Genomic DNA, 27,979 nt, shown 5'->3' with positions numbered 1-27,979 from the left:
CATCATGTTAAAGCAGCATTCTTGGGAAAACACATGCATGTTGTCTGAGTGGTCTGCCCCAAAACAGATTTACAGAAATTAAGGCATTTAAAATTACAAGACGTGCTAACAGAAACGAATTACAAGGGCCTACAGCCCTAAATCCAAACCAACAGCAATAGATATACACATGCACACTTAAATTTAAGTTCTAATTAAGAAAACTTCCAAGTAACCTTAACATTTCACATATGATGGGTTTTTGTTAAGAGACAGACACTGCTAAATGTGATCTGTTTATTCAAAATGTCACATAAATTAAGTACATTTCCCATGAATATTGCAAATATACATGAAATGAACATTGCTATTTTTAAAAAAGTTTGGCTTTGCTTATGCAACAAGTACCAAATGTGGCTAGAACATGGACTTGTCCTGAATTTACTAAATACAAAATGGCGCAGTTTAATTTATATTTATACATATGTACATACAGTTTCATAACTAGCTTTAAAACAGTAAAAAATTGTTTCAAGTTTATCTACATTACACATACTTGTTTTAATCTGGTCACAAGCCCCAGATGAGATTTTGTTATTGATACAATCATTTCACAACTGTAAATGTAAGGCGCTACCAAATACCAATTCCACCAGTGTGAAAGGTAATATGAACCAAGTGTTTTTGAACAATAGCTTTATATTTCAGTTTCAAAATGGACGGGAGCATGAGAAAGGGAAGCAGTAAGAAACTGATCATCAGCATGTTAGAAGTCCAAAGCAATCGATGAAATGAAACACAGACTGGACATGTTAAAATACAGTCGATAACAAAGGCCTTGATGGAAACAATTTACAGGCTTCTTGAAAGGTGACGTTAAAAAATATATTTTTTTTAAGTCTTACAGGTGACCCATAAGGGAAAAAAAAAAATTCGATCTGGACATTTTTGTTTCTTTATGACGTATAAAGGATCTCACCAAAGTGGAGACTTTCCTATCACATTGCCCAGGCTAGGAAGTAAGTACGAAAAATGTAATGTGTTAAAGGGCAGCAAAACACCTGTCTTTTCCAGCTGCTTAGCTCACAGTTTCAATACCGTACCATGGGGACAAGAACGAAGTAAAGATATAAGATAGCTGCAATATGGACATTTGCCTCTAATCCAGAGAAGAGGCAACTAGTTTCTCCATCTATTTACTATTTGCTGCTGTACAAACCAGGACAGGAGAACTTGGTAGGAATAAAGTCTCTACCCCTAGAGACTCTGTACGTGCCTATGAATAGCATTTCTCTTTAGCTTTGCTGTATGATCCAGTATTTCATGTTTTGGAAGAAACAGTGAGTTTGGGTTGTTAGTTTAACATTTGCATACAGATACTGATTATTTCATATTATGTATCCAAAATGTCAGTCACTTAAGTGTTTAAAAACAAATATTAATTATTTGTATTAATGTAACACCCAGGAGCCCCAGTCATGGACCACGACCCCATTGTACTAGAAACAGTTTAAAAACTTACCAAAAATTCTGTCACTCAGCTTTCACCCAAGCGAGGACATTTCATTAGTTATCCTGGCATCCTTAGACAGTAATGTAATTTAATGCAAAAAAGCTAATTAAAAAAAAAAAGACACTCTTACATCTTCATTATTGCTTTCCTATGATGTATTAAAGGGAACACTTTGTTTTGTAGTGTCACTTTTAAAAGTACTTAAAGGACAAACATCTTAAATCACTGGCTTTTGCAAAGAGGAGAAATTCACATTGTCGTCAGTAATTAGAATCAAGGAGACAGCAACTAACATTTCAATTCTAAAAGGATATATATATCTGTGTAAGGTTAAGCACATATGTAACATTCTGCAGGTGCAAGGCCTAGGACTGTATGATTCTGTCAATGTCCCTTTGCCGCCAAAACATTAAAACTCAATGCATGGACATGGAAAGAGTCATGGAAGAGGGGAAGGGTAAAACAAAGAGAGCAAGGACAATGATGGCAAGAGTGGCATACAGAACAAAAAACAAACAATGTGAAAGTTCACAAAGAGAATTCACAAAAAGAAAAGGAGTACTTGTGGCACCTTAGAGACTAACCAATTTATTTTAGTCTCTAAGGTGCCACAAGTACTCCTTTTCTTTTTGCGAATACAGACTAACACGGCTGCTACTCTGAAAAGAGAATTTATTTTCCCAACTGAAAATGAGTTGGGTTGCCAAACTGAAGCTGAACTACCTAAAGTGCTGGTAGTCTAAAATGGATTAACTGGAAAAAACACTGGGATGAAGTATGAGAGTTATTAATGCATGGATGGAGGGGGAAGTGCTCCAAAAGACTTCAAGCGGTTTTGTTTGCAGCTTTGGGGCTCTGATGCCTTCTCCACCCTCTCAGAATCTCATATAGCTTTTACTATTAGTACTCTTATGACAGTAGCAGAACTTGCAGCAAGGCTATTGTGGAGATTACGAAATCATTGGTTGTAAGTTATGCACTTCACAATTCAAAGGATAAATTACAAATCACTATTTGACTAGAAAAGGCGCGTTCAAGGTAGAGGCAATTACAGTACATTCAGAGCAGGTTACAGAAACCACTTCTGGTAACGATTTGCTGAAAGAAAAGTTAACTAGATCACTGGTTTTCAACCTGTGGTACGTGGACCCCTGCAGGTCCACAGACTATGTCTAAGATTTCCAAAGGGGTCCGCACCTCCATTTGAAGTTTTATAAATGAAAAAAGAAAAAGTTTGAAAACCACTGCACTAGATACTTTAGCTTCCCAGACCACAAAGATTGTAATTACAGTATCCAAGAAAGCAGTCAATATGTGTTAATTCATTTGTTTATGCAGTTTTCTTCCAGGACTCATGTGCAAATTTTTAATATATATCTTCATGGACACAAAAAAAATAATAATTCAAAGCAAACTAAAAACTAGGCACTTTAAACATTTAGATAAGACACCATTTTCATCATGCCAGAGTGTTGCACATGAACAAGTGTCTCTGAAAGCATCTTGCTATACTTTGAGAGCACAGATTGTGGCTAACTTTTCAAGTTGGTAAAATTACTTCTTTTAGGAAGCTACACAATTAAATTAATTTTCTAAATAGCCACTAAAATAGTTTGACTAACCAGCAACATATTCAATAGCTATCAAAGTAAGATATTAACAAAACCAATATATTAAAAACCAAGACAAACAAATGAAGAGGACACTTGACTTAAGCTTGCATTGAGACTTGCCTTGTTAGTGTTCAGTTTGGACCTCCTTTCATGATGTCATCACAGACCAAGGTTCCAGCCACGTGCAGCACTTATGATATAAAACATAACACTAACTTTTAAACCCAAAGTTCTAACAAATATTGTTCCAATGTAACATCAGCTTGGCACATCATTTGAAGGTGAGAAGGGAAATGGAATCTTCCCCAATGCTTATCCTAGCCAAGTTTACTTTAAGAACACACATCGGCCGAGTACCACAGCATGCTTTCCCGGAATTTGGAGTGAAATAGCTATTTCACAACAGCCTTTCATGTTTTAGGGAATACGTTTGATTTGTGTGTAGTGACATCTGACCAACTGGGATTACTTTGATTTTCTAAAAATAAATGCACACCTTTGACATTTGATATATTCATTCCATTACAACATGCAAATCACAACACAAGGGGTTACTTAAGGCTACCAAATTGCTGTTCAGTAGCTACTACTCTTCCCGACACTCAGCTTTGACCATGTAAATACTACGCTCCTGGACAACCTCCAAAACCTTAATCTTGAAAATTGTTTTATAGACCAATATTTCTTGAACAAGTAGATGAAAGTGCAGAGAGACTCTACCAACTCATTAAGAGAATATCCTGTCAGCTATGTACTTTGTGCATTCTTTATCTGCAGGATAGTTTGGTTTCCCTTCTGCTGACCATCTCAGGAAAATTCTAATAAATCTATCTGCAGTCTGTGATCCATTGCAGAGAACTCTTTTCCTTTTTAAGTGTAAATCCAAACTGCACATAGGCCATTTGTGGTGTTCTAATACTTTAAACTCAGTCTCTCACAGGCTAGAAACATCAACTCTTGATTATGAATAGTAGTAGTTATCCACAACTACCAACGACATTGTAATTGTAGCACAACTTCATAGGGGCTCAGATTTCACCAGGACAACAGGCACAGAGTGCTTATTAATTACAGAGTAGAGTGCAAAGTTTGGTGAACATCCAGAATAGCAAATGTCAGACAACCAGAAAGAACTGTTCATCTCTGCGTGATGCTTTTAAAAAAACATATCTACTAACATACAGTCAGTGCCTGTTCACGAGTAAGTCCATGTCATCTGGGTCTCTTGCGTGTTACAAATATTAATACACGTCTGATGGCAATAAGACGATCTTTAAAGGAAGTCATAGCAAGTATAGCCAGCTGAGCCCTGTTTTCTAATGGTAACACTGCCAATAGCCACCAGTACCAGGCTGGACCACTGGGGTTACTCTGCAAGAGAAATAAAAGGATACATGCTTACAGATTACAGGTTAGTGTTAGCAATCTTCCCTCCCACTTTCCCTCTATTTTAGGAGTACATACAACTAATGCCCATCTATATAGTGGGGGTTTCTTGAGCGCTACACCAACTTCAAATGTTTCCTCTTTGTGCAATTAAGTAGCAATGACATCTTCAGGAGTCAAAACCACAGGGAGTAGTTGGCAATGTTTTTCCAACCTTGATTCTAGTGAACCAGAACTGGGTAATCATTAATAAGCTTGATATGTATGAGACATGAGAGACCTTTCTATCAGAGATTTGTCTAGGAGATCCATAGATCTAGGACGGTAGTGCAGGTTTAGGAAATATTTACCTGTGGCTCCGATTCCTTTCCTGGCATTGATCCAAAATGATTGAGAATTTGTGCTTTCATGTTGTCTTTAAGGGAAGTAAACCAGGCAACAGCTTGATCATAAACTGAATCATGAAGACGGACAAGTTCTTCATACTCTGCTCCCTCCACCTTATCAAGAAAAAGGAGGATACAAAAATCAGATTTATTCCATATTCTATACTATTTAAATGCCACAGAGAGCCAATTTCAACCCAATTATGCTTAACAGCAATGACTACTCCTTACTAAGGGATGGTTATGCCACTTAATGTGGATGTCTCCAGCTAACGAAGTGGTGCATAAGTCTGATACATCCCAAACTCGTGCCAGTTCCATTTTTTGGTCTCTCCTACAGAAGTTTTAGGTCCTTTCAGCAAGCAAGTCAGAAGTATTGCTATTGGAGTCTTCAGTTGATTAGGATTTCCTCTTAATAAGGACGAGGAGCCCTCCTGCCAGGGCTTCTGCATTAAGGGAATTCTACAAAGTAGTGCTGTTTTCAAATACAGTAGAAGTGGTACTCAGGTCAAGGGAGCAGTGGAAAGATGACAGGGAGAAACAGAACAAGTAGATAAGTGAGACTGACTTCCCAGTACCAGGGATGGTATTAAAAAGGTTTCTGCCAATATACACAAATGTTTGATCTGACGATATACTTCACCTTCACACAGTGAGGACCCTGAGCAATAACATGGGATATTAGACCACTTTAACCTTGAAGGGACATTTTATCCCCATTGTCTCTTTTTCTGTGTGTTTGTTGGCAATTGACCTGCACAGCACAAATGGGGAGAACCCTCCTAGTTAACTGCAGTTAACTGTGAAAGTCTGTTTGAGAACCATGTGACCTGTCTGGACTTTTCTAATGCTATCCACTGGCCTGAACTCTGCAGTGAGTGCACTGTGAAGTGGTATCAGAGTTTTACTAAAAAGAAAAGGAGGACTTGTGGCACCTTAGAGACTAACCAATTTATTTGAGCATAAGCTTTCGTGAGCTACGGCTCACTCTGGCACTCATTTGAGATATCCAGCATAACACTAGACCATTATGCAGGCCATTCTTGTTTTGGCCAGTAAATTCCACCACAAATTCACTAAATGAGGTGTACGCCAGATTTTAGAAAAGAAAGTTATTTTAATTGGTAGATTTCCTTAGATGCCATGCATACACAAGCATTTGAGTATTAGTACCAAGTTCTCTTCTTTAAAATGAGTTCTACCTTTTTAAAAACAAAAACAAAACAGCTTTTCTATTCAGCGTGTGGTGAGGTCAGAGATCACCTCTGGGAGCTACGAACAGATACTGTGTATCAATGCAAAGCATGGAATCCTAAGCACTTGAATAAAACTTAGACGTGTGTCTTTAGAAGGGTCTTGAACCAGTGTCATTTTCACCTGCTACTTTAGCCCCGATCTAAACATGACATGGTAGGTTGTATCTTTTCAAGTATCAAAGGTTTGAAAGCTACCCTGAGATTTGATGACAACAGAAGTACCACTGGTAGAGAGAGGATTAAACTGCAAAGAGCGCTAGTGAGGTAGTCAGAAGGGCAAAATCATTTATTCCATGGTTTCCGAAGTAAATGTGCACTATGACCATGTAAATAAATAACTTCAACTTGAGATGTGACAAGGACGGAACATTTAAGCGAACCCAAAGAAACATGAATGCCCAAGAGATCACCTTTTTATCTTCAAGATATTCAATGTTCGCGGTGTTATACCCATCTCGTTGACCATGGTTCAAGACCTTAAATCGACGAACACCAACCGTATCAACAACTGAACGCCCATCAGGAAAAAACTTTACATCCCTGATCTCTAGCATGCAGCCATAATCGGCAAACCTGAAATAATAAAAGGGCACAGAAAACTAGGAAGTCACTAACAGGTATTTATAGAAGTTCAGACATTTATAAACTTACTGGACCTGATTCACCACTGCGTTACATTGGTGAAAAACGAAAGTAACTGCATAATTTTCCAACACAACGATGCTTCTGGTAACAGTCACACACACACTTCATGATTAAAGCAACAGCTTTTTAAAATTAGAATTGTGTGTGGGGAAGGAGGGAGGGGCAGGTTTTTAAATAAACTGAGCAGATTTCATGCTCCTGGTCATCAACACCAGTTCCTGAGTGCTGGTGGCAACTTATGCAGGGTTTTGCAACTATTTATAAAGAGATAGCTCTGTTACACTGCTGAGGAAGGCAGAGAAGTACCTAGAGCAGTGGTTCCCAAACTTGTTCCGCCGCTTGTGTAGGGAAAGCCCCTGGCGGGCTGGGACGGTTTGTTTACCTGCTGCGTCCGTAGGTTCGGCTGATCGCGGCTCCCAGTGGCTGCGGTTTGCTGCTCCAGGCCAATGGGAGCTGCTGAAAGTGGCATGGGCCAAGGGACGTACTGGCCGCTGCTTCCAGCGGCTCCCATTGGCCAGGAGCAGTGAACCACAGCCACTGGGAGCCGCGATTGGCTGAACCTGCGGATGCAATAGGTAAACAAACCGGCCCGGCGTGCCAGGGGCTTTCCCTGCACAAGTGGCGGAACAAGTTTGGGAACCACTGGCCTAGAGAATATGCTGAAGCTGTGCAAGTGAAGTGAATGTCTTTTACTGCTTTTACTCCATTTAGGCCTCTGATAAATTTTCCCATTGCTGCTACCACTGGTTCAGCTCCAATAGTGGAGACAATGGTGGGACATTTCAGCAAAAACAACCTTGGCACAAGACGTTGAAGTTAATTAACACACCACTGTAAGCAAGTTCTAATGCACTCTAAAATGATTAGTAGTAAGTTATCAACCACCATGTAGATAGTAAGCGATGCACTCTGAGGGGATTACTACTCCTCTCCCTCTCTCCTTATTTCTGATTGGGTGGGGAGGAGGAGGAGGAGGAGGAGGGGAAAGAAGTTGCCTTACAGGGAACTTACAGGGGAAAGCAGGGAGAGAACAGGGGAGAGGAATCCTTAGCTGCTGATATTACTACAGCTGGTCTCTGCTGCGAGAGAGACACCAACCAGAGACTCCCCACCCACCAACTGCCAGGGCCACCTGCAACTGGAAGAGCAACCAGGAAGAGGTATTTTGTCAGGAAAGTCCTCTCCTGTTCTAAAGAAACCCCATGTAACTGGGTTACACACTGCACCCTTTTAGAAGAAGGCAACTGGAGCTAAAATCCTGCATTAAAATTCAGGGTAATTACTGCTGAGTCATGACGGAAGGTGCGTCCAGTAGCTCCAGTGTGAATACATTATTTGTAGTACGAGGGACACTGACCAAGATCAAGACCACGTTGTGCCAGGCACTGTACAAGTCAGGAGGTAAGTGCTTCAGTAAGCTTCCTAATATCAAGGTGATGGGAGTGTCTGTGCCAGAAAAAATTAAGCCAGAGGTGGTCTTACAGAGAAACCTTAAGAACAGCTACACTTGAGAAGCAGCTTAAGTTGAGGTTTACACTGTTATTTCCGAATTACTAATAAAGCCAAGCCCCCAAAAGGTGGAGGGTTTTGGAAACTAACTCTGTTCTGCATGCTCTAAGGGCAGAGCAGAGAATCCAGTTATTCTCCACTTCCTCCCTCTTTCAAAGGGATCAGCACTTCACTGTAAGATTCCACTGTACATGCTTGCAGCTACACCATGCCATCAAGGGAATTAGGACATCCATGACCTCTTTAGGATTCTTCAGTTCCTACAAATGAAAGCTCAGATCCAGCATCCTCATCCACCAAGCATGTAATTCTCATTCAAAAAGCCTAATTTTCCACTTCAAACACCTACTGTATGGTCCAGCTTTATTAACCCAGGGTATTCATAAAAGTCCGATCTGAACCCAAAGCTTAGGAGACAGGAAGATGTTTCAGGGTAAATCTACACAGGGATAAAAGACCGATGGCACAGCTGTGGCTGGTCTAGGTCAGCTGACTCAGGCTCATGGGCTAAAAATTGCTGTGTAGACTTCAGGCTGGGGCTGGAGCCTGAGCTCTGGGACCCCACTCTCTGATGGTCCCAGTCCTGAACATCTACAGAGCGATTTTTCAGCCCCAGAGCCCACTCCCCACAGCCTGAGTCAGCTGACCCAGGCCAGCCATGGGTTTATCATCCCTGTGTAGACATACCCTTACAGAGCAGACAGACAGAAGAGTAACCCTCACCTTGACTTAGTCAACAGCCTATACTGGGAACCAAACCGTGGATCAGAAACTGTCATAATAGGCTCTCTGTGGTACGACTGACCCCAAACCGTTCATACATAACGTAACAGGAAATAGATGCCATATGCACTCCAGTCTTTTGACATGTTACTATTTTCTAGTTAAATGTAACATAACTATTCCAAAGCATATCCACAATGAAACACTTTCCAGGAATACGTAAAGGAGGTTGGATGGATAACTAGAGCATAAGTCAACTTTCTGGGTCTAACATTGAGATATCAGAAACTTCAGTAAAAAGGGGATGTTTACAGATTATATAAAAACCTGGCAACAAAACACTTAGTAACATTTGTATCTGCTAGCATGAAACCTAAAAAGGATCCAACTGGTTGTGCAAGACCAAGAGTACTATGGTTCTCCACTGGCTTCCAAAAGTCTTACGACAGGGATTTTCTCAGCAAGATTCCATACCCTTTTAGTTCATCAGCTAAGCACATGCCGAATTGTTTGGTACCAGTTTCCATGCATCTTCTTATCATTAGCCGATACCGAGGTTCAAAGACATGAAGTGGGCAAGGGATGGTAGGGAAGGCCATGGTACACACGAAGATGGGAACATCTTCATTCAAACTGCAAAAATGCAAATATGAGAACAGTCAGTCTCCTCACGCATACTGTATTTATTCAGCACAAAACCTCATAGTTGTGGTTTGACTAGAATGGTTTCTCAGACTTGTTTCTCGTAAAATAAGGTCTTGGTCAACAAAAATTGGTTGCTTTCACAGGCACCAGAGCACCAAGGGCTCTCCCTGCTATTAATGCACTCTAGGTACTAATACCTCCATTCTTCGGTTTTAATAGAAAAAGTTTGGAAAATGCAATCGCATTCTCACGCATGTGCATGGAAAAAAGCATTTAATTTGCACATCACTGAGTCTTTTACAGCTTTTATCTGTAATTTTCAAAAAGATATATTACTGCATACTACATATACTTTAAACATAGCTGGAAAGCAATCCTTATATTCCAAAGTGACGTGGAGTGTTTGTAGGAATTCAGTGGAAATGGGGACTCAAGGACAGAGTTAACTTTCAGCCTCTAGTTTTGTAACACACTTTCATTTTTCTGTTGTGATTTTTTAAATTCAGCTATATGGCAAGTACAAGTAATCATGGATAAAGCAGCCAATACATCTACTTATAAGGATGTGTAGAAGCATACCTGCTTACATTTTACGCTTCTTTTACTCCCAATCCCCCACTTCCTACTGTTGGGGAAGATGTTTTAATTAGTTTTAAATTATGGGTTTTTTATTCACAGAAATAAATCCACTAAAATTTATTGCCAAATAAAATTAATATTTTCCTCTGATGCTGTGCACCTCTCACATCCAAGCCTACTTTTCCTTGATTACTATCGACTACAAACATGCCAACACTGGAACAGATTAAGTGAGCCTTTGAAACCTACTTTCATAAATAAATTAAAGGTTTCTTCAGTAATCTACATCAAAATAAAAAAGTTTACAACATTTAGATACAACAGAAAAACAACTTACTTTGATAATTCCTTCATTTCTTCTTCATAAATTTTCTTTCTTTCTGATAACTCTTCTGGCAAGTAACGAACTATTAGTTCTTCTGTAAGGACTGTCTTTTTATAAGTTCTGCTTGCCAAAAACTATAGAGAAGAGAGTTAAAGCTTAAGTACCAATATTTAATCAGTTATGTCCAGCCTCCATTCCAAGAGCAAGATAGCTCAAGATGGTTCGCAAATAGTGACAAAACAATTAATGCAGCAGCTTCCTGATGTAAAGTTGTTCTAACCCCCCTTCTTTTCTCACTCTTTCAAAAAATTGAGATTATCTCTGTGATACAAGAGTGGACACACTATCCACTTCAGTGCCCATAAACTTCCAGAAGGACAAATTTATCATAGGATCTACAACATAACAATAAAAAAAAGGGTACTCTTCAGAGCTGTGAGAATAACTGACTTGCAATTCGCTGGTAGTTCCAAAGTGTTGAAAACAATTCAGTTTGACTCGAAAATTCCAGAATATTTCAGGTTTGGTTCAGCATATCAAAAGAGTTGGGAAAAACTTGTATCAGGTCATCTAAAGAAAAAACATTTTGGATAGTGATAGTCCCTTATTACCTAGCTGTTAAAGAAAGCACTGACCCAGGATGTGGAAAACCCAGGTTCAAATCCCCACTCTAGAACAGGGACTTGAAGCCGGGGTCTCCACCACTCCCAGGTGAGTGTCCCAACCACCAGGGTTAGAGAGTATTCTCAGTCTCTCCTGTTGAAGCTATTCCACTCTGTGTAAAGTGTTTAAGTATTCACCGGACCAGAGAGAGAGTGAGCGAATGAGAATGACTATTGCCTGGTGGTTAAGGCACTCACCTGGGAGGGCAGGCAACATTCAGGTTCCAGTCCCTGCTCCAATGAATATTTAATCATGTATCCAAAGTGTTACAGCTTCAGCAGGAGAGAAGGGGGAGGGGTGTGTGCTTTAACTGGGCTAAAGGGTGTAAGTGGTTCACCACCACCTCCAGTTTTGTGAATCTAACAAACAAAAACAAAATGTTTAGGTTTCAGAAGTGGTGAAACAAAGCTGATTTGACATTTCTGAATTTCTTTTGACCCTTAACCCTCCTGCCCTCCCCAATTTTGACTGAAACAACTAACTGAAACACACAGGAGTTTGTGAAATGTTTTGATCAATGCAAATCAGCATTTTTCTGCAAACTATTTTCTGTTCCCGTTCCCACACCCCCCCCCCGCCCGCATCAAAAAAACAAACACAAAACACTTTTGCCCACCTCTAGTCCTCTTTACTTAGTGTAAAGGAGATAATACCTTTTGACTCAAGCTACCAAGTTATTGCCACCTGAGGAGTCTAAATATTTGGGAATCAGATTTCCCGCAGCTGAGCATACATTCTCTACACCAGAATGGCCAGAAGCGTGCTTTGTTCACCAACCCAGTATCAGTAGAGATACTGACTGCAATGACAGTACGGCCTCTTCAGCATTTTCACAGTCTTTGTTAGAGACTGTTCACGCAAAAACTAAAATGCCTCATTTCAATGTGAGAAAGTAATACTGTACGAACAATTTTGGTCAGTACTTCCCTTCCCTCCGGCCTGCTCCAGATTATTAATACAGCTTAATAAATACTAGTGTTAGTATTCAGACTATGTCTGTGCAGAGCACAACAAGACTACTATGTTGGCCCTATATTGTTCAGCTGTATGTATGCAAAGAGATTTTGCACAATATGCTAAGATCTTAATAAAAGCTTCTAAAAAACCCCCTCACAAATACAAACTTACTTCAGAGAGCTTTTCTTTGCAGAGCGGGCAATATGGGTTATGGTCAAGGCAACGCTCAAGGCATTTGAGACAAAATGTATGTCCACAGGGAGTGGTAACAGGCTCATAGAATAACCTAAACCAGACAGTTGGGACAAAATAAAATTCTTTAGAATTTCCATCCCACACACAAACAATACAGATAGCAATGTGTCACTAAGCTTATCATTTGAAAAGCTATTTCCTGCCCTGCATGTCAATCTTGTGAGACATTTTTATTATTTAGTCTCTATCCTAGGACGTAAAAGGGATTTCATTTTTAAAGTAAATCCATTACATTGACATGTTGCAAAAATAATTTCAGCATCTCCACTGATGTTAACATTTATTACATTTTTGCAAAGATGAAACAAAACCTTTAGTTCATGTTAGAATAGCTTCCAGTACAACCCTTCCCTCAAAACCAAATATATTTGGTCTAAAGTTTAGGAAGACTCTCAGCTCTATGCAGTCATACCTCATGCAGAGGGAACACTCGAAGTCAGATGCATCCACAAGGACTGCTGATATCTCACGTAATGCAGGGGTGTCTGAGTTTTCAAGTACAGTATCTCCATCTAAGGCAGAAGGACAGCTCTATGTCAAACATTCAGGTAAAGCAGGCACTATGTATGTACACATATTATGGAATCAGAGTAGTGACCCCATGCTAGTTTTCTATGATGAACCCAGTTTTTATATCTGTTCTCTATGAACACAAACTCCCCCCCCAAAAAACTCCTCTCCACCTAAAATATTACACATGGACCTCCTGCCAGAGGGTAACTTTTCTGAGAGGGTAAAAGTTTTTTTCTGTTGGAGAGCCAAAGTTTGAGACAAGACAAAAAAACCCTTCAGACTTTGAAATAGATTTTAATTTTTCAAGAGTTTTTCATGTTTCAAACAAACAAAAAACCCACCACAAAAAAGCCACAAAAACCCAACCCAAACCCCCCACCCCCAAAACAAGCTAAATTTAAGAACTCCAGGTTTGTTTTTTAACACCCCCTTCTCCCTCTGAAATCAGGACTATTGCATTTAAAGTTTTTTTTTGGGAAGGCTGGAGATTAATTTGCTAACACATTTGAATCGGAGAACTTTGCTGTTGCAGTAATGTTTAGCGTTCTCAAGGGCAGGCACTGTTTATAAAAGAGTGAAGAGCGTTAACGAACTTCTAGCATAGCCTGTTTTGTTGGCAAGTTCTGTATAGCCGAATTCCTGATTTTCAAGAATTTTAAACTTAAAGCACAGCCCAGAGCATTAAGCTCTGACTAAACCAAGCAGGCTGAGCCTTTAAGTGCTGAAGCCAGAACAGCTGGACTAAGAGACCTTACTAAATTCACAGGTTCAGCCTAAGTCCCCCAAATCTGCAGACTCCTAAATTCTTGGGTCTTGAGAAACTTACAAATAACTCAAAACCGCGTGGACAAGTCTTGTCTCCCTGTAGACAAGATTTCTACCAGTTTGGACCTAGAAGCTCTGTAGCAGTATAAGTTCCATAATGGTTACTGGCACTTACAAGGTCTGACCCTGCAATAAGATCTCTGCAGGCAGATTCCTTCATCTGTGCACAACTCACTGCAGAATCAGCATCTTTGTCTGAGGATTTTAACACTGTAGTTCAAAAAGCCTAAGCAGCAGAAAGTCTAGAAATACTAAGCAAAAGTTCTCATACCATTGGCATCTCTGCCTCCTAACCCTCTGGTGGAGGAGTCTAACTAGATGTCACATGAAAAATTAAGTTTGTCCCCTCGCATGCAAATTACAACACTACAATTTGTTATAGGACAACCTGTACACAACCTTCTGGCGTGTATCAAGTACAGGGGAAGGGTGGAGGGCGTTGAGGTCTTGTGGAGGATACATTAGAAATGTTTAATCTTTAACCTATATCTTGAGTGTGGGGTCCCTGACCAATAGCAGGACCCTAAACGGGCTATTCAGCAGACAATAACATGGCATCACATCTTGTGTAAACCTTAAATTGACAGTTAAAAGTGTGAAATGGCTCTAAATCCCTTACTGTGAAGATAGGGGAAGGTTAGATTTCCCACCCCAGTGATTGGGTGGGTTTGCAGTTCACAGGCCACTCTGTAGGAGTTTTCCTATCACAGCAGGGAGGTGGACCATTTCTATTACCTGGAAGAAATGGGTTTTGAGCAGAGAGGTGGAAAACAGACAGTTGTACGTTGTGTGTAAATTTCAAGGCAGAAGTCAGATTTCTAACCCTCAAAATTTGGTGAAACAATGAATGGTAATACAGTGGAGATTTAAAAAAACATTAATTAATTATTTCATTATACAGTACATTACTGCCTTCTAGCATTCCTTCACACTGCTAAACCCGAGATCTTTGTTAAAAAAGTTTGAAATATCTATGTAAGCAGATATATTAAATGGCAGAATGGATAGGGGTACTTCTCTTTTAAATGGATTCTTTGTTTTCTGGGAAAAATAGATATTAACATATGACTGATTTTGATGCAAATTAGCTTCCTCCATTGGGCTTACTGTGCCTCTATTTCATGTAAAGAGACGCTGAAGTTTAGCTATACCTCAGAGGCCTAACTTCTACAGCACTCCTTTCACCAGCAGTACAATAGATAAGCTATTAATGGAGGAAGCATCAGAAAGGCAGCATTTGGAGAAGAGAAGTATGTATTCCTTAGACGAATCAGAGTAACAGCCGTGTTAGTCTGTATTCACAAAAAGAAAAGGAGTACTTGTGGCACCTTAGAGACTAACCAATTTATTTGAGCATAAGCTTTCGTGAGCTACAGCTCACTTCATCGGATGCATACTGTGGAAAATACAGAAGATGTTTTTATACACACAAACCATGAAAAAATGGGTGTTTATCACTACAGAAGGTTTTCTCTCCCCCCACCCCACTGTCCTGCTGGTAATAGCTTATGTAAAGTGATCACTCTCCTTACAATGTGTATGATTTCCAGCACAAATCCAGGTTATCATACACATTGTAAGGAGAGTGATCACTTTACATAAGCTATTACCAGCAGGACAGTGGGGTGGGGGGAGAGAAAACCTTCTGTAGTGATAAACACCCATTTTTTCATGGTTTGTGTGTATAAAAACATCTTCTGTATTTTCCACAGTATGCATCCGATGAAGTGAGCTGTAGCTCACGAAAGCTTATGCTCAAATAAATTGGTTAGTCTCTAAGGTGCCACAAGTACTCCTTTTCTTTTCAGATGAATCAAGACTTCTCTGGAACAATATTATTGATGTTTAGACAAGGCTTTCAACTCTGCTCATAGCAACAAACAAGAATGACGAGTTGTCTGAAGTCGTGTTGTAGCCATGTAGCCCTCTGACCACACACGCCTACTTGTCACTTACCACCCCACACTAGAACCCACATGGGGTATCAAACAATTGCAACCCATAGCCAATGAGAACCACATCCTGAAAGAAATCTTTCCTGAACTCCCCCACCTCACCACGCTCATCACCAGAAGCAAGCTCTCCACTATGATCTTGAGTGAACTCTCACAAAAAAAAAAAGACAAAAGGAAAAAAACAACTCAAAAATCCCCACCATATCACCTCTGGGTGAACACTTTTCACAAAGCAATTACTCTATATCTGACCTATCAGCGGTCATCCTCAAAAGAAACCTGCACAACACCCTCCAAAGATGAACCTGGGAGCTTAAATTCATAACTTTGCTAGGCACTAAAAATTATGGTCTTAATAAAGAGACAGGATTTCTAGTTTATTACAACGATTTGTAACCCACTATCTCCCCATTTTTGTCCTATGACTGCAGGGGTGTTAATGGGCCACTTCAAATTGAATGGTCTCTTAGAATGTGTGTTAGCTACTTGTACTAAGGTCTGGTCTAGACTACAGACCTATAATCGGTAAAACTACGTTGCTCAGGGGTGTGAAAAATCCATCGCCCTGAATGACCAAGTTATACTGACTTAACGCCCTGTGTAGACAACGCTGTATCAGCGGAAGCGCTTCTCCTGCCGACATAGCTATGGCCTCTCGAGAAGGTGGATTAACTACGCAGATGAGAGAGCTGTGCCGATGCAGCGTTTTAAGTGAAGACTTGCCCTAAACCATCTATTCTAGCTTGTATTTAGCTGTGACACTGAGGGTATGTCTACACTTAAAATGCAACAGCAACACAGCTGCACCGCTTCAGTGTAGACCCTACCTACATTGACAGGAGGGATTCTTCTGTCCGCATAGGTAATCCACCTGCCTGAGAGGCGGTGGCTAGGTTGAATTCTTCCATCAACCTAGCACAGTCTACGCTGGGGGCTAGGTCATTATTGCTATGTCTCTCAGGGTGTGGATTTTTCACACCCCAAGAGACATAACTATACTGAAGTAAATTCCTAGTGTAGACCAGGTCTGAGTACCCCCCTCCCCCCTCTGAGTTTTACCTACAAACAGTAACAAAGAACTGTTATTTTCTCATCTATTTTAAAATATAGTGCCATAACCCAACACCCTCCCGGCACCTCCCCAAACAAACAAACAAAAAACCCCACAACAGGACAGACCTTTTTTAGGAATCTTATTTAGGACATCCAAGCTTTGTAAATCCCTCAAGTCACTGGATAGCTTTCTTTTTAAACGTGCAACAGGTAAGCTGGAGAGGATTGTTCCCAATGACTTATGGTCTTCAAAATGCAAATCCAGTACATTGTGAGAGAGAGAAGAACTAGTGCTTCGAAGAACATCGGACTCTTGGGACAGGGCTTTTGTTAATTTGAATACAGTATCCTGAAAAGAGAAAAACTGCATGAAAGTCAGGCAGATTCTGTTTCCTCATTTTCTGCACTAATTCTATCCATAGAAATGATAAGATAGTAATGTTATGGGGGCAACCTGGTAACTGATCTGAGCCAATACTAATAAGAGATACTTGCTCCAATTGCTTCAGAAATAGAGGGCTATTTCTCTCATTACAATTCTCATTCTTTTCTAACCACCTCTCCTGACATATTGTAATTGTGCATTCTCAAAGCGCACACAGACTAACAAAAATAAAATGTTATTTAAAACATCACACCATACGAAAACCGCTATTTGGCTCTCTTAGAAAGTGGTACCCTAATCTAATTATATTAGGTAGTCTCAGGATATGTCTACATAGACAAGAAAAACCCACGGCTGGCCTGTGCCATTCGACTCAGGCTCGGACTGTAGGACTATTTCCAGGTTTGGACCCGAGCTCGGAAGTCTACACAGCAATGAAACAGCCCCACAGACCATGTCCCGCAAGCCTGAATCAGCTGGCCTGGGCCAGCCACGGATTTTTCTTTATTGTGTACACATACCCTCAGAAATGAGAGATCTAAATACAATTCACACTTCCTTCCACCTTTTTATAATATTGCACTAAAGCTAGATTCCCTCCCTAAAATCTGAGAGGGGAAAAGATGCATTAGTAATAACTAAGCTTGTATAGAAACATATGCAACAATTCAAGTCAGGTAGATCAGATATTACAAGATGCTTCAAAATTACTTTTGGTGTTAATACATTTTGAATATTTTATTCTTTACCTCAGAGCACCCAGCAGCAGAACCATCTTCAACAGCATTTAAGTTGCTTAAAAATGCAGGTTTCAACCTTGTCCGACTAGAGAAAGGTGCAGTGAGGCTGTCATGCACGTTTTCGAAGGCTGGGAAAAACATCTCACACATTATCTAGTAAATGAGAAAAAAAAAGAATTTTTTGAGCTGGTGTTACAGAAACAAACATATGTATAGTCTAAATGAAGGTTACTTACATGTAACCAGCGTTCTTCAAGATGTACTCTGCATAGTCACAGATGTAGCCTGCACGGTTAGAACTCTAGCTAGCAGTAGCTCTTGGAGCACTCACATGCCTTCCCCAAACCACCCCTCAGTGAACACTGAATGTTCCAGGGAGAGGGTGAAAAAGGGACATGGCAATCCAGCTGCCTCAGTTCCTTCCCCATGTGCCAAGCCCTTTGTAAGGCGGACTCCGAGGCAGTGGGGAAAAACAGGCAGGGAGTGTGACTATGCTGGTTACAGGTAAATAACCTTCATTTCTTCAAGTGCCCTCAGCATATTCCCACACACAAGACGGTAGTACTCTGATGAAGGACGGTGGGACCATGGAATCCTAATTGAATAAGGACTACAGAACAGCCATACCAAATTTGCATCAAATCTAGATTCTACTTATGCATTTGAGTAGTTGACCTGCTCAGGTGATCTACATGGGTATTTTGTTCCCCCCGATACATGAATTGTTATTGGGTGATCATCTTATTCTAGACCAATCCCAGACACCTTGCCTGTATGCACAATTGTAGGAAATGAGCCTCCCTTCATTTCTTCAGATAATACAAACACTGTCCTATTGTCTGTCATGATCTGGCATACCCTGTGTTTGACCTGAGACAGAAATGACTTGAGAGCCAACCTGACTGCTCTCAGTTTTAAGATACTGATATGTAGATTCTTTTCCATTGGTGACCAGTGAGCTCTGAACAGTAGATTTTTGTTTAAATGGGCACCACCCAATCCACCATAGATGCATCAGAGGTAGGTTTACTGACGGCAAGACAGACTGAAAGGTATAACCTTCATTACATTTAGAACACATCCACCACATTAGTAATTCTACCATAGAAGTTAACGCTGATGTACAATAAACATTGTGTAAGACAAGTTTGTAATTTTTCCTAGCCAGTGCTGCAGGTCTCATCTGAAGACGAGAGTATGGGTAACTGACATGATTGATGCTAAGAGACCCAGTAACTGGGGGAAGAGAATTGCATTGACCATTGTGGGGACTGCAGAAGATGTATAGACAACATTATTTTAATAAACCTTTCTTCTGGAAGAAAGACTTTGTTACACTTGAGTCTAATATGGCCCCTATGAAAGGGACCTTTTGGGTTGTTGGATTTAGGAATAGCTTTTCCCAATTTATGCATAATCCTAGATTTACTTTTTGCCAAACATTTGATCCACATGTAACAGGATTTCTTCCCTAAATGGACACTAACTATCCAGCTGTCTAGGTAAGGATATACATAAATCCCATTTTCTCAGTTATGCTGCCATTACCGATAGGCATTTCATAAACAGCCTTGGACCTCTAGATGAGCCAAAGATGATGACTATGTACTGAAACATAGTAGGTCCTCTCCTACCATGAAATGAAGAAGTTTCCAGTGATATGGTCTTACTGAAATATGAAAATGTGTCTTAAATACAGAGCTTTAAATCAATCCTGAAGGGAAAGAGGAGGAATTATAGAAATTAGAGATAACATACAGAAACTAAAACTTTTTGATGTCTCACATGCAATCCACCAATTCACAGAGCACCACCTCGCCCTCTGATGGTGATGATGCTAAAGTGTCTGACATTCTCCTCTGGAGAAGGTATCCTTTCAGAGTCTGGATCCTATTCTTGTATCTTCACTAATTCTTCCTCTTCTGGTAACAAATCTCTTACCTCTGTAGGACACCTATCAGGACTTAGACCCACCCTCGGATCTGTTCTTTTCGGATCTGATAATTGAATGTTTCCTTGGTACCAAACTGGCAAAGGTCTATTTTTATACATAGAAACATCTTGATAAGGTTAAGAAGATGGCCAGTAAGAGCACAGAACCCCAGGAGGAATTTGCCAGTCAGGCCAAAGGCCCACATTCGGTTCTGGTGGGAAAAACTTGTCTCTAGATCGGCCCTCCAATTCATATCTTCTCTTAGCCAAGCCCTTTCTCATTTCAGATGCAACTGAAGACAGCACTCTCCTTGGCTGAATAAAGGAGAGCATGAGAGGATGGGGGAGTGCACGCGCACACACACAAACCAACCAACCCTTTCTTAGAGGCCTAGAAGAGGGTCTTAAATGGTGGGAGCAGAGGAGAGATCTGGTCTTCAACTCTTCCCCAGGCAAGTATTCAATTGCATCTGTTACAACAAAGTGTCTGATAACTCAATTAAGCAAGTAATGGAACCAGAGCAGGATTTCATAGATGAATCTGTGCCATAACTACTATTTGTTGAGGTGCCATGTCAGTACAGGTTATTGCATCATCCTAGTCTACCCCCCTCATTGGTTCCTGAGCTCTTGTACCCAGGATCGGTTCCTGGAAGACCCTCTGGCCAAATGGTCTCTCTCTCGAGGATTGGCTCTTTGCATAGAGACTGACAACAGTGAGAACCCAGAGCTCATGCTCACCATGACACAGCTGTGTTCTTTTGTCATGGATTGGCTCTAGAAACAGAGGCCAACACCACAGTAGTTTTAACTCGTTGGCTCCTTTAGTACCAGGTACTGAGGTGGAGGTTGTGTCCTTTCCCCCAGACTTGCTTAGAGTGGACACTAGTCTAGGAGACTTGTTCAAATCTTGTACTCTCTTGGTTCTGGACGGTTAGGCTTCCTTATCCATAAATTGTCTTAAGTCTGTTCTGTCTCTCCTTTTCAGCTCATTTGTAAAATTCAAGCAAATCGAGCATTCTGAAGGTGAATGTGCCTCACCTAAGCATGCCAGGCATGTGCACTGAATGCTAGATACACTGCCGGGCATGATATCTTTTAAAACTGGGCTTTTTATTTTTTTGTTTGGCAAAGAATCCTGAAACCAAAAGATTTACAACATAAACTAATGCTAAAATTAACTAATTCTAACTATAAAATTATTAACTAGCTAGCAAGGTGCAAATCCAGGAGCACTTCCTGATCCATTCAGCAGGCCACAGTTGGAAAGAACTGAGATGGCTGGAGTGCCACACCCCTTTTATATCTGCACCCCAATTCCATGTTCACAGAGGTTTGAGGGACAGCAGGAGAGGCAAATGAGTGCTCCAATCTGCTAGTTAGAGTTCTGCCATTCAGGAGACACCAGTTGGGGCATTCCCACGAGTGAGAAATGCAGAGGACACTTGAAGAGCTGGGATGGTGGGTGGGAGGGGGATCACACAATCTGCAGATGAACTCACTGAACACACCAGGGCCGTTGCATCCACTCATTCTCCCTGGCTCTGCCACCCACACAATGCCCTCTCTTTTAGGAACTCCCTGAAACACCCCCACCTCTCCTTCATGGCAGAGGCTGTGTCCCTCTGTCCCACACAGGTCCCTCCATATGACTATCCCCATTTCCCCATGCCAGGGTCTGTGCCCCTCCTCCTCACTCAACTCAACTCCCACCCCCTCAGGTTCCTGCTACCCCCTATAATATACTGTATAAAACTCTCTTATAAGAGTCCAGGCTACAGACTCTCTCCCCACACAGCAAGTTATGCTGCCGCTTCTGATTTCTCTGCCTGCGGCATGGGTGAGTCTGGGAGCCCTGATTTTCCTGTGTATCATGCTTTTCCGGTGTTCTGATTTGCACCAACAAAAATTAGGCCTGTGCCCACTGATAACCTAGACTGTTTCCTGAAATTCTGGAAGTAATTATTCTATTAGACGGACACCATTAAGTTGAGGTTAGACCTCACTTCACTCAGCCTATGAGGTTAGGCCTCACTTCACTCAGCCTCACTTCTGCAGCTTGCTTCCACAGGACAGTGGTAAGGCACACAGTTTAGTAAAACTCACCTACAAGCAGGACAAGGAGGTGATCAAGAAGGCAGAAGTCTCTCCCATGGCAGATGCACTAAGGTTTTATTTGATATTGTGCCAAAATGTGTGGGGTTTTTTATTAACATGGAATGTATCTGAATCCAAAGATTTTCCTTAGCTGTAGGGCACAACAGACCTGCATACAAAAAAAGAGTGCCATGATGTAGTTACTGTACCTTTTGGGCTTCTTTCTTCATTAAGCTCCATTCAGGATTTAAGGCAACACAATAAAGAAACTCCTTCAGTGCTTCCTCAGTCCTTCCCAATCCAGAAAGAACTTGTGCTTTCACATAATGACCCTGCATGCAAACAAAAGGTATGTGAAACTGACATTTCCAAAGTGACTGACTGTAACACAAGACCAATGAACACTGCTTTTATTTTCTCAAGACACACTGCATTCTTTCAAATGGAGCAGAAGTTAGAAATAGGATGGGGAGTGGGTTGCAATGCTCTGATCTAAAAGAACAAAATGGATGCTTCCATTCCTGTTGTGGCCTTTCCATGGGTTGTAGAGACCAGGAATGGAACACAGCTGTTCCTGAAATTCTTGCACAGCTCCACAGACCCTCTGGATAATGTCAAGTGATTGCATTTGAGCAAACCAATAGGTAATCCTTTTACTTCTGGACAGAGAGTCTGGCACCAGTCAGGGGGTTCAACTCCAGAAAGGGATAGTTGGGAGACCTGCAGATAGATCTGAGCCAAGAGTGGGTGGCTTCTGATGCTGCACTTGTTCTACCTATCACTTGCAAAGAGGCATTAGTTTTTCCCCTGATGTACTTCATGGACGGCTTCAAATTTACCATATAACTTGTATTTCTTTCCACAGTGTGTAACCGCCTTCTCCCTCCTCCCAAAAAAGTGCAGCCTTGGGTCATGTCTGAGAATTAGATACATTGTTGAACCAAATTTTAGTTTTAAAAAATTTGAAATAAACCCAGCATTTTCCTCAGAAAAGCACTGCAGCGTGGAGGGCTGGTTGAGCCACTGGAGGGAATTTCAGGAGGCGGAGCATTCCCCTATTGCCAGTGACTGACAGGTCTGGTTCTGTCCCCAAGCATGCCAACGTACCCATTTTAACAGATCAGTGGACCTTAGCATGAAGGACCAATGGACGTACACGCCAAAGCAATTCCATGCACTAGCACAGATTTAAGGTTCCACCACAGACCTCGTTGTTTTATGTAGAATTTAAGCTTTCATTCAAGTTTCTAGCCCTATTGGTTGCCAAAATAGCCTTCCAAAAGCGACCTGAAAAAGTTCTGTCCTCACCACAAAGAGAGACTCTGATACATATTTCTGTCTTTGAAGCTTGAGTGTACCGTACCTTGGGCCAGAGGGGTTTGTTTTGGCAGAGTGCCTCTGCATCATGGAGAGCCTGTTGATAGTTTTTCATGGTTATCCACAGTTCTGCTCGTTGTGCTATTAACGAACATTTGCAGGGAGCTGGAAAACAAAAAAAGAGAAGGTTAAGAACTCCACGAAGTGAAGAATAATCACGTGCAAAACATAATATCCTAGCCTGAACTTGAGTTATCCCAAAAAAATGCTATTGCAATGAAGCATTTTATTTGTATGCTTACCTATTAGAAACAGAAAATTCCTTTTCTTCCTGTAAGCTATGTATATTCCTTTCTCAGCGTGTCACTAATCAATTATTCTCACATATATAAAGTTCACGGCCAGACTCTTAAGAGAGCTTATGAATAGGGCTGTCAGAATTAGATTTTTTTTTCTAATTATGACAATCAATACTGATTCTTATTTAAGATATTTTCTCCTATTTTTAATTATTTCTATTTTTCACAGGTGCTGGGGGGGTCAGGTTGGGGCTGTGGGTGGTTCCCAGCACCACAGTGGGGCCCATTGACATCAGGGAGGCTGAGGTCTTGGCCCAGAGGAGCAGAGACCTTCTCTTCCCCCCCACCCAGGATGAGTCCTGGCCCTGGAGGCCACCACCCCGCAGCCAAATGGCTCTGTTCCTAGCCAACAGCCATTCTGCAGTGGGGTGGCCTCCTCCAGGGCCTGGGACGACTCCTCCTCGCAGTCCTGGCTGGGGAAGGTAAGGGGTTGTGATGCCAGGCCAGGACTGCAAGTCTTCCCTGCATCTTGTGCCTACAAGGATCCGGTGTCACCAAGCCTGCGGCAGCAGACGAAACCCTCTGCAACCCCACTGTCATGAACCTGCTTGCTCCTGTGACAGCAGAGCTGGAGAGGGCTCCCTGTGCTGCCCCAGGGCTGGTGCCACCCGAACCCCACAGGCTTCCCACTGATTCCGCCGCCCCCCAATCAATTTCAGTGGCTCAGCTGAAATCCACGTTTACCAACATTTATTGACTGAAAGTGAATCCTGCCAAGCCGAATTATGAATACGTAGCAAACAACATCCTCTGACTTTTCACAATTCTGTTGTATGCTTTGATTACCTGTTCCCTGGGGAAAGAGACCTAACATCAGAAGTGCCAAGCACACTTCTGGGGCAATATGTGGAAAAACTTAAATCTAAATAAACACTGCACACATTCACTGAAAAGTATAAAATGCATAGAGTAAAGGCACCCCAAACTTTATGATCCTGTTTACCACCAGGCTATGTCCCTCCCATCCTCTGTAACCTCCACGTAAAGTAGATACGAGTCTATGATAAAAGTCTTTTAGCTCGCTGACATCTTAAGCCTTGTATACTTTGGTGGCAATTCATTCATGAACCTGATGCACTATAGATTGTAAGCCACTTCAACATCATGGCTTCCCCTCCCCCGCCTCCAAGTTCCCTACAGACTTGGGTATATAGGGTTTAAGATGCTTAGTCCTACAGCTCTGAGCTAGCACATACCTGTATCTTCCACAGAATGTTTGAACTCTTCACCCTCACACTAAAGCTCTGCACAGCACTTTCCTTACTCCACTGTGTGCCATACGCTCTTTTTCTCTCAGTTACTCTTCCTTTCATGCCTTTTTAAACACCTTCCCTTTATACCTAGAATGACCTCCATTGTCTCCTCAATATGGACTTTTTCTCTCCTTGCATTTTCACTGCAGAGTTCCCTTCTTGTGTTCTCCCCAGTTACCCAACCTCAAATTTTAAAAACCACTCCATTTCATACCCATTCACAATATGTCTTGTATTTGTTTTAGCCCTTATCCCACTTCCTTACCCTTTTTTTTAATCTTATCTTTATTTTATACGTGTTTCCTGGCTCCCCATTTAAAGTTCCATAGCCATTTAAGGCCAGGCACATTTCAATTTCTGTGATCATCTAAACACACAGATTGTAAGGAGGTTCGTGTCCATGGCTGCCCAACTTCAAATGCCTTGTAGAAAAATGGGGTGTGAAGAAACAGGGAAGACAACTTATGTAGCTCCTATAACTCTGCAGTGCACTTGAACCCAAGCATGGAGACTGTTCAGTGCTCATGTTTCATTTCTTTGAGAGCATCCTTAATGCATAGTTACGTAGAAATTATCTATGTTTAGCAGAAACAAAGGGCATGTTCTTGATAGAGATATTGCCCTGTACAACAAAAGTAGCTTATAGGTGTGCAGTTGATTAACTTTTACAACTCACATAATATACCAGATATGAACTTTCAAAATGCCTGTACACCTCCTTCCATGACAAACTGGACTTAAGTTCTACAGCAAATTTCTACAATTCTGTCACACGCTATACCAGTACACTAGAAATTGAGGATTAAGTATAAAAATACAATCGGAACAGCTGCTGTCGTATTTTGATATTAAATCAGTGCTCATATGCAGCGGATTTCCATATTAGCAGTAATCATGCGGCAGAAGCGGTCAGCGGTGAAGCTAGAGGTTCTGGTGATGGAACAAGCAGTTGGGGTTTGGGGAGGTGTGGAAAGCAGTTTGGGATTGTGGGTTAGGCAAGTTGGCTTGATGTTTCTGCTAATGTCATAAATTATCTCTAAGTTTCAGTATCAATCAAGAATTCAGAGCTATTGTTTCAAACCCTCTATAGGTTCAGGTAGACTACACTGCATCACAGTTCAGTTATAAGCTTGTCTGCAGAATCACAAGAGCATTTTTCCCTTTTAATTAAAGGAAAGCAGTAATTCTGGAACACAGCAGTTCAGGGAAGGTTGAATTCAACAGCAAATTCTCAAATAGCCAAGAACACGAGGACATGAAAATATATGAAAGGAGAAAGGGCTGGTCTTTTTCCTCCAGAAGTAGTACAAAAGTCGAGAGTTAGATCAAGGAAGACAGTGACAAGTATGACAAGCTACTTCAGGATTCCTACCTTCCTGTTACTCTGAAATGGGAGGCATGGCCAATCTTATGAGTAATGGTCTATAAATGTTAGGTCGATCAGAAATAAGACTTTCCAGAACTGCTAAAGCAAAATTTACCAAGAATATAGATTGAAGAAAAACAATTTTTTCCAGAAAGATTAGTCAAGCGGCAAGACCCAAGACTAAGCAATTGGAGTTGTGTATGCACAACTCCAAACGAGCTCACCTGTGCACAAATCTTAGACTGAACTACTTAAATTTGTAATCTGTTATCATTCTCGCACAGCATACTGCATTGAGAGTTTAAATTTACTAACTATACAATTCAAGAATAATAGACAGGTTAAAGTAATTCATGCTGGATCATATCCAGAGCTAACTGTCACCAGGAAGATATATTATCATAGAATAATAGGGTTGGAAGGGACCCCAGGAGGTCATCTAGTCCAACCCCCTGCTCAAAGCAGGACCAATCCCCAACTAAATCATCCTTAAAAGCTTCAAAGGAAGGAGATTCCACCACCTCCCTAGGTAATGCATTCCAGTGCTTCACCACCCTTCTAGCGAAAAAGTTTTTCCTAATATCAAACCTAAACCTCCCCCACTGCAACTTGAGATCATTACTCCTTGTTCTGTCATCTGCTACCACCGAGAACAGTCTAGATCCATCCCCTTTGGAACCCCCTTTCAGGTAGTTGAAAGCAGCTATCAAATCCCCCCTCATTCTTCTCTTCTGCAGACTAAACAATCCCAGTTCCCTCAGCCTCTCCTCATAACTCATGTGTTCCAGTCCCCTAATCATTTTTGTTGCCCTCCGCTGGACTCTTTCCAATTTTTCCACATCCTTCTTGTGGTGTGGGGCCCAAAACTGGACACAGTACTCCAGATGAGGCCTCACCAATGTCGAATAGAGGGGAATGATCACATCCCTCGATCTGCTGGCAATGCCCCTACTTATACATCCCAAAACGCCATTGGCCTTCTTGGCAACAAGGGCACACTGTTGACTCATATCCAGCTTCTCGTCCACTGTAACCCCTAGGTCCTTTTCTGCAGAACTGCTGCCTAGCCATTCGGTCCCTAGTCTGTAGCGGTGCATGGGATTCTTCCGTTCGAAGTGCAGGACTCTGCACTTGTCCTTGTTGAACCTCATCAGATTTCTTTTGGCCCAATCCTCTAATTTGTCTAGGTCCCTCTGTATCCTATCCCTACCCTCCAGTGTATCTACCTCTCCTCCCAGTTTAGTGTCATTATGGTATACGCTGCTACTGAACTCACTTTATCAGCTTTAATTTAGTGTTGTAGAATAACAGTTCTGGGTAGGGGAGGGAGGAGGGAAACAAAAACAAGAGAGAGTCACTCCTCAGAGCTAGAGTTTAAACTCAAATTTAGAGAATCCAGGTGGATTATTACATATCTATAAAGTACCTTAACTCCAAGTGATTGCAACCTCCTCGTACACTCATTTATAAGGGAAAATTAGACACAAAGTTACACACTCGGCTCAACAAATGTGGAATTAATGGGTTCCAAGATGCTGAACAGTAAATGATTCAATCTAAGTTTAAAAAAACAAAACTAAAAACCACACCACACTCACACTTTAACACAAGCAAACATAAGGGTCTTTCTTTCAAAGCTCTCAACTATCCAGCCCCGCTTTCTACAGTTGGCCAAATGGCCATATTTAAACTTAAACATTTGATATTTCTCTGGTTTATTTTTAAACTGACTTTTACACCGTTTCTGAGA

General features: G+C 41.3%; 1 protein-coding gene across 1 annotated transcript in view; it reads right to left on the bottom strand.

Moving 5' to 3' along the window:
- Positions 1–262: 262 nt before the first annotated feature.
- LONRF2 (LON peptidase N-terminal domain and ring finger 2) overlaps positions 263–27,979 on the bottom strand; it is a 50,398-nt gene continuing 22,681 nt past the window's right edge. The window contains exons 2-12 of the mRNA XM_048857921.2: positions 23,298–23,416; positions 22,144–22,266; positions 17,915–18,058; positions 16,907–17,129; positions 12,847–12,946; positions 12,351–12,465; positions 10,572–10,693; positions 9,485–9,643; positions 6,544–6,706; positions 4,842–4,991; positions 263–4,476 (exon numbers count right to left, since the gene is read on the bottom strand). Of these exons, the coding sequence (XP_048713878.2) occupies positions 4,318–4,476; positions 4,842–4,991; positions 6,544–6,706; positions 9,485–9,643; positions 10,572–10,693; positions 12,351–12,465; positions 12,847–12,946; positions 16,907–17,129; positions 17,915–18,058; positions 22,144–22,266; positions 23,298–23,416 (1,577 nt within the window). The 3' untranslated portion in view covers positions 263–4,317. The remainder of the gene's footprint in view (positions 4,477–4,841; positions 4,992–6,543; positions 6,707–9,484; positions 9,644–10,571; positions 10,694–12,350; positions 12,466–12,846; positions 12,947–16,906; positions 17,130–17,914; positions 18,059–22,143; positions 22,267–23,297; positions 23,417–27,979) is intronic.

This window comes from Caretta caretta, chromosome 1 (assembly GCF_965140235.1).
Source record: "Caretta caretta isolate rCarCar2 chromosome 1, rCarCar1.hap1, whole genome shotgun sequence".
In the NCBI taxonomy this organism is placed as follows: Eukaryota; Metazoa; Chordata; order Testudines; family Cheloniidae; genus Caretta; species Caretta caretta.
The sequence above is the reverse complement of the archived record's forward strand: the minus strand, read 5'-3'. Positions and strand labels throughout refer to the sequence as shown.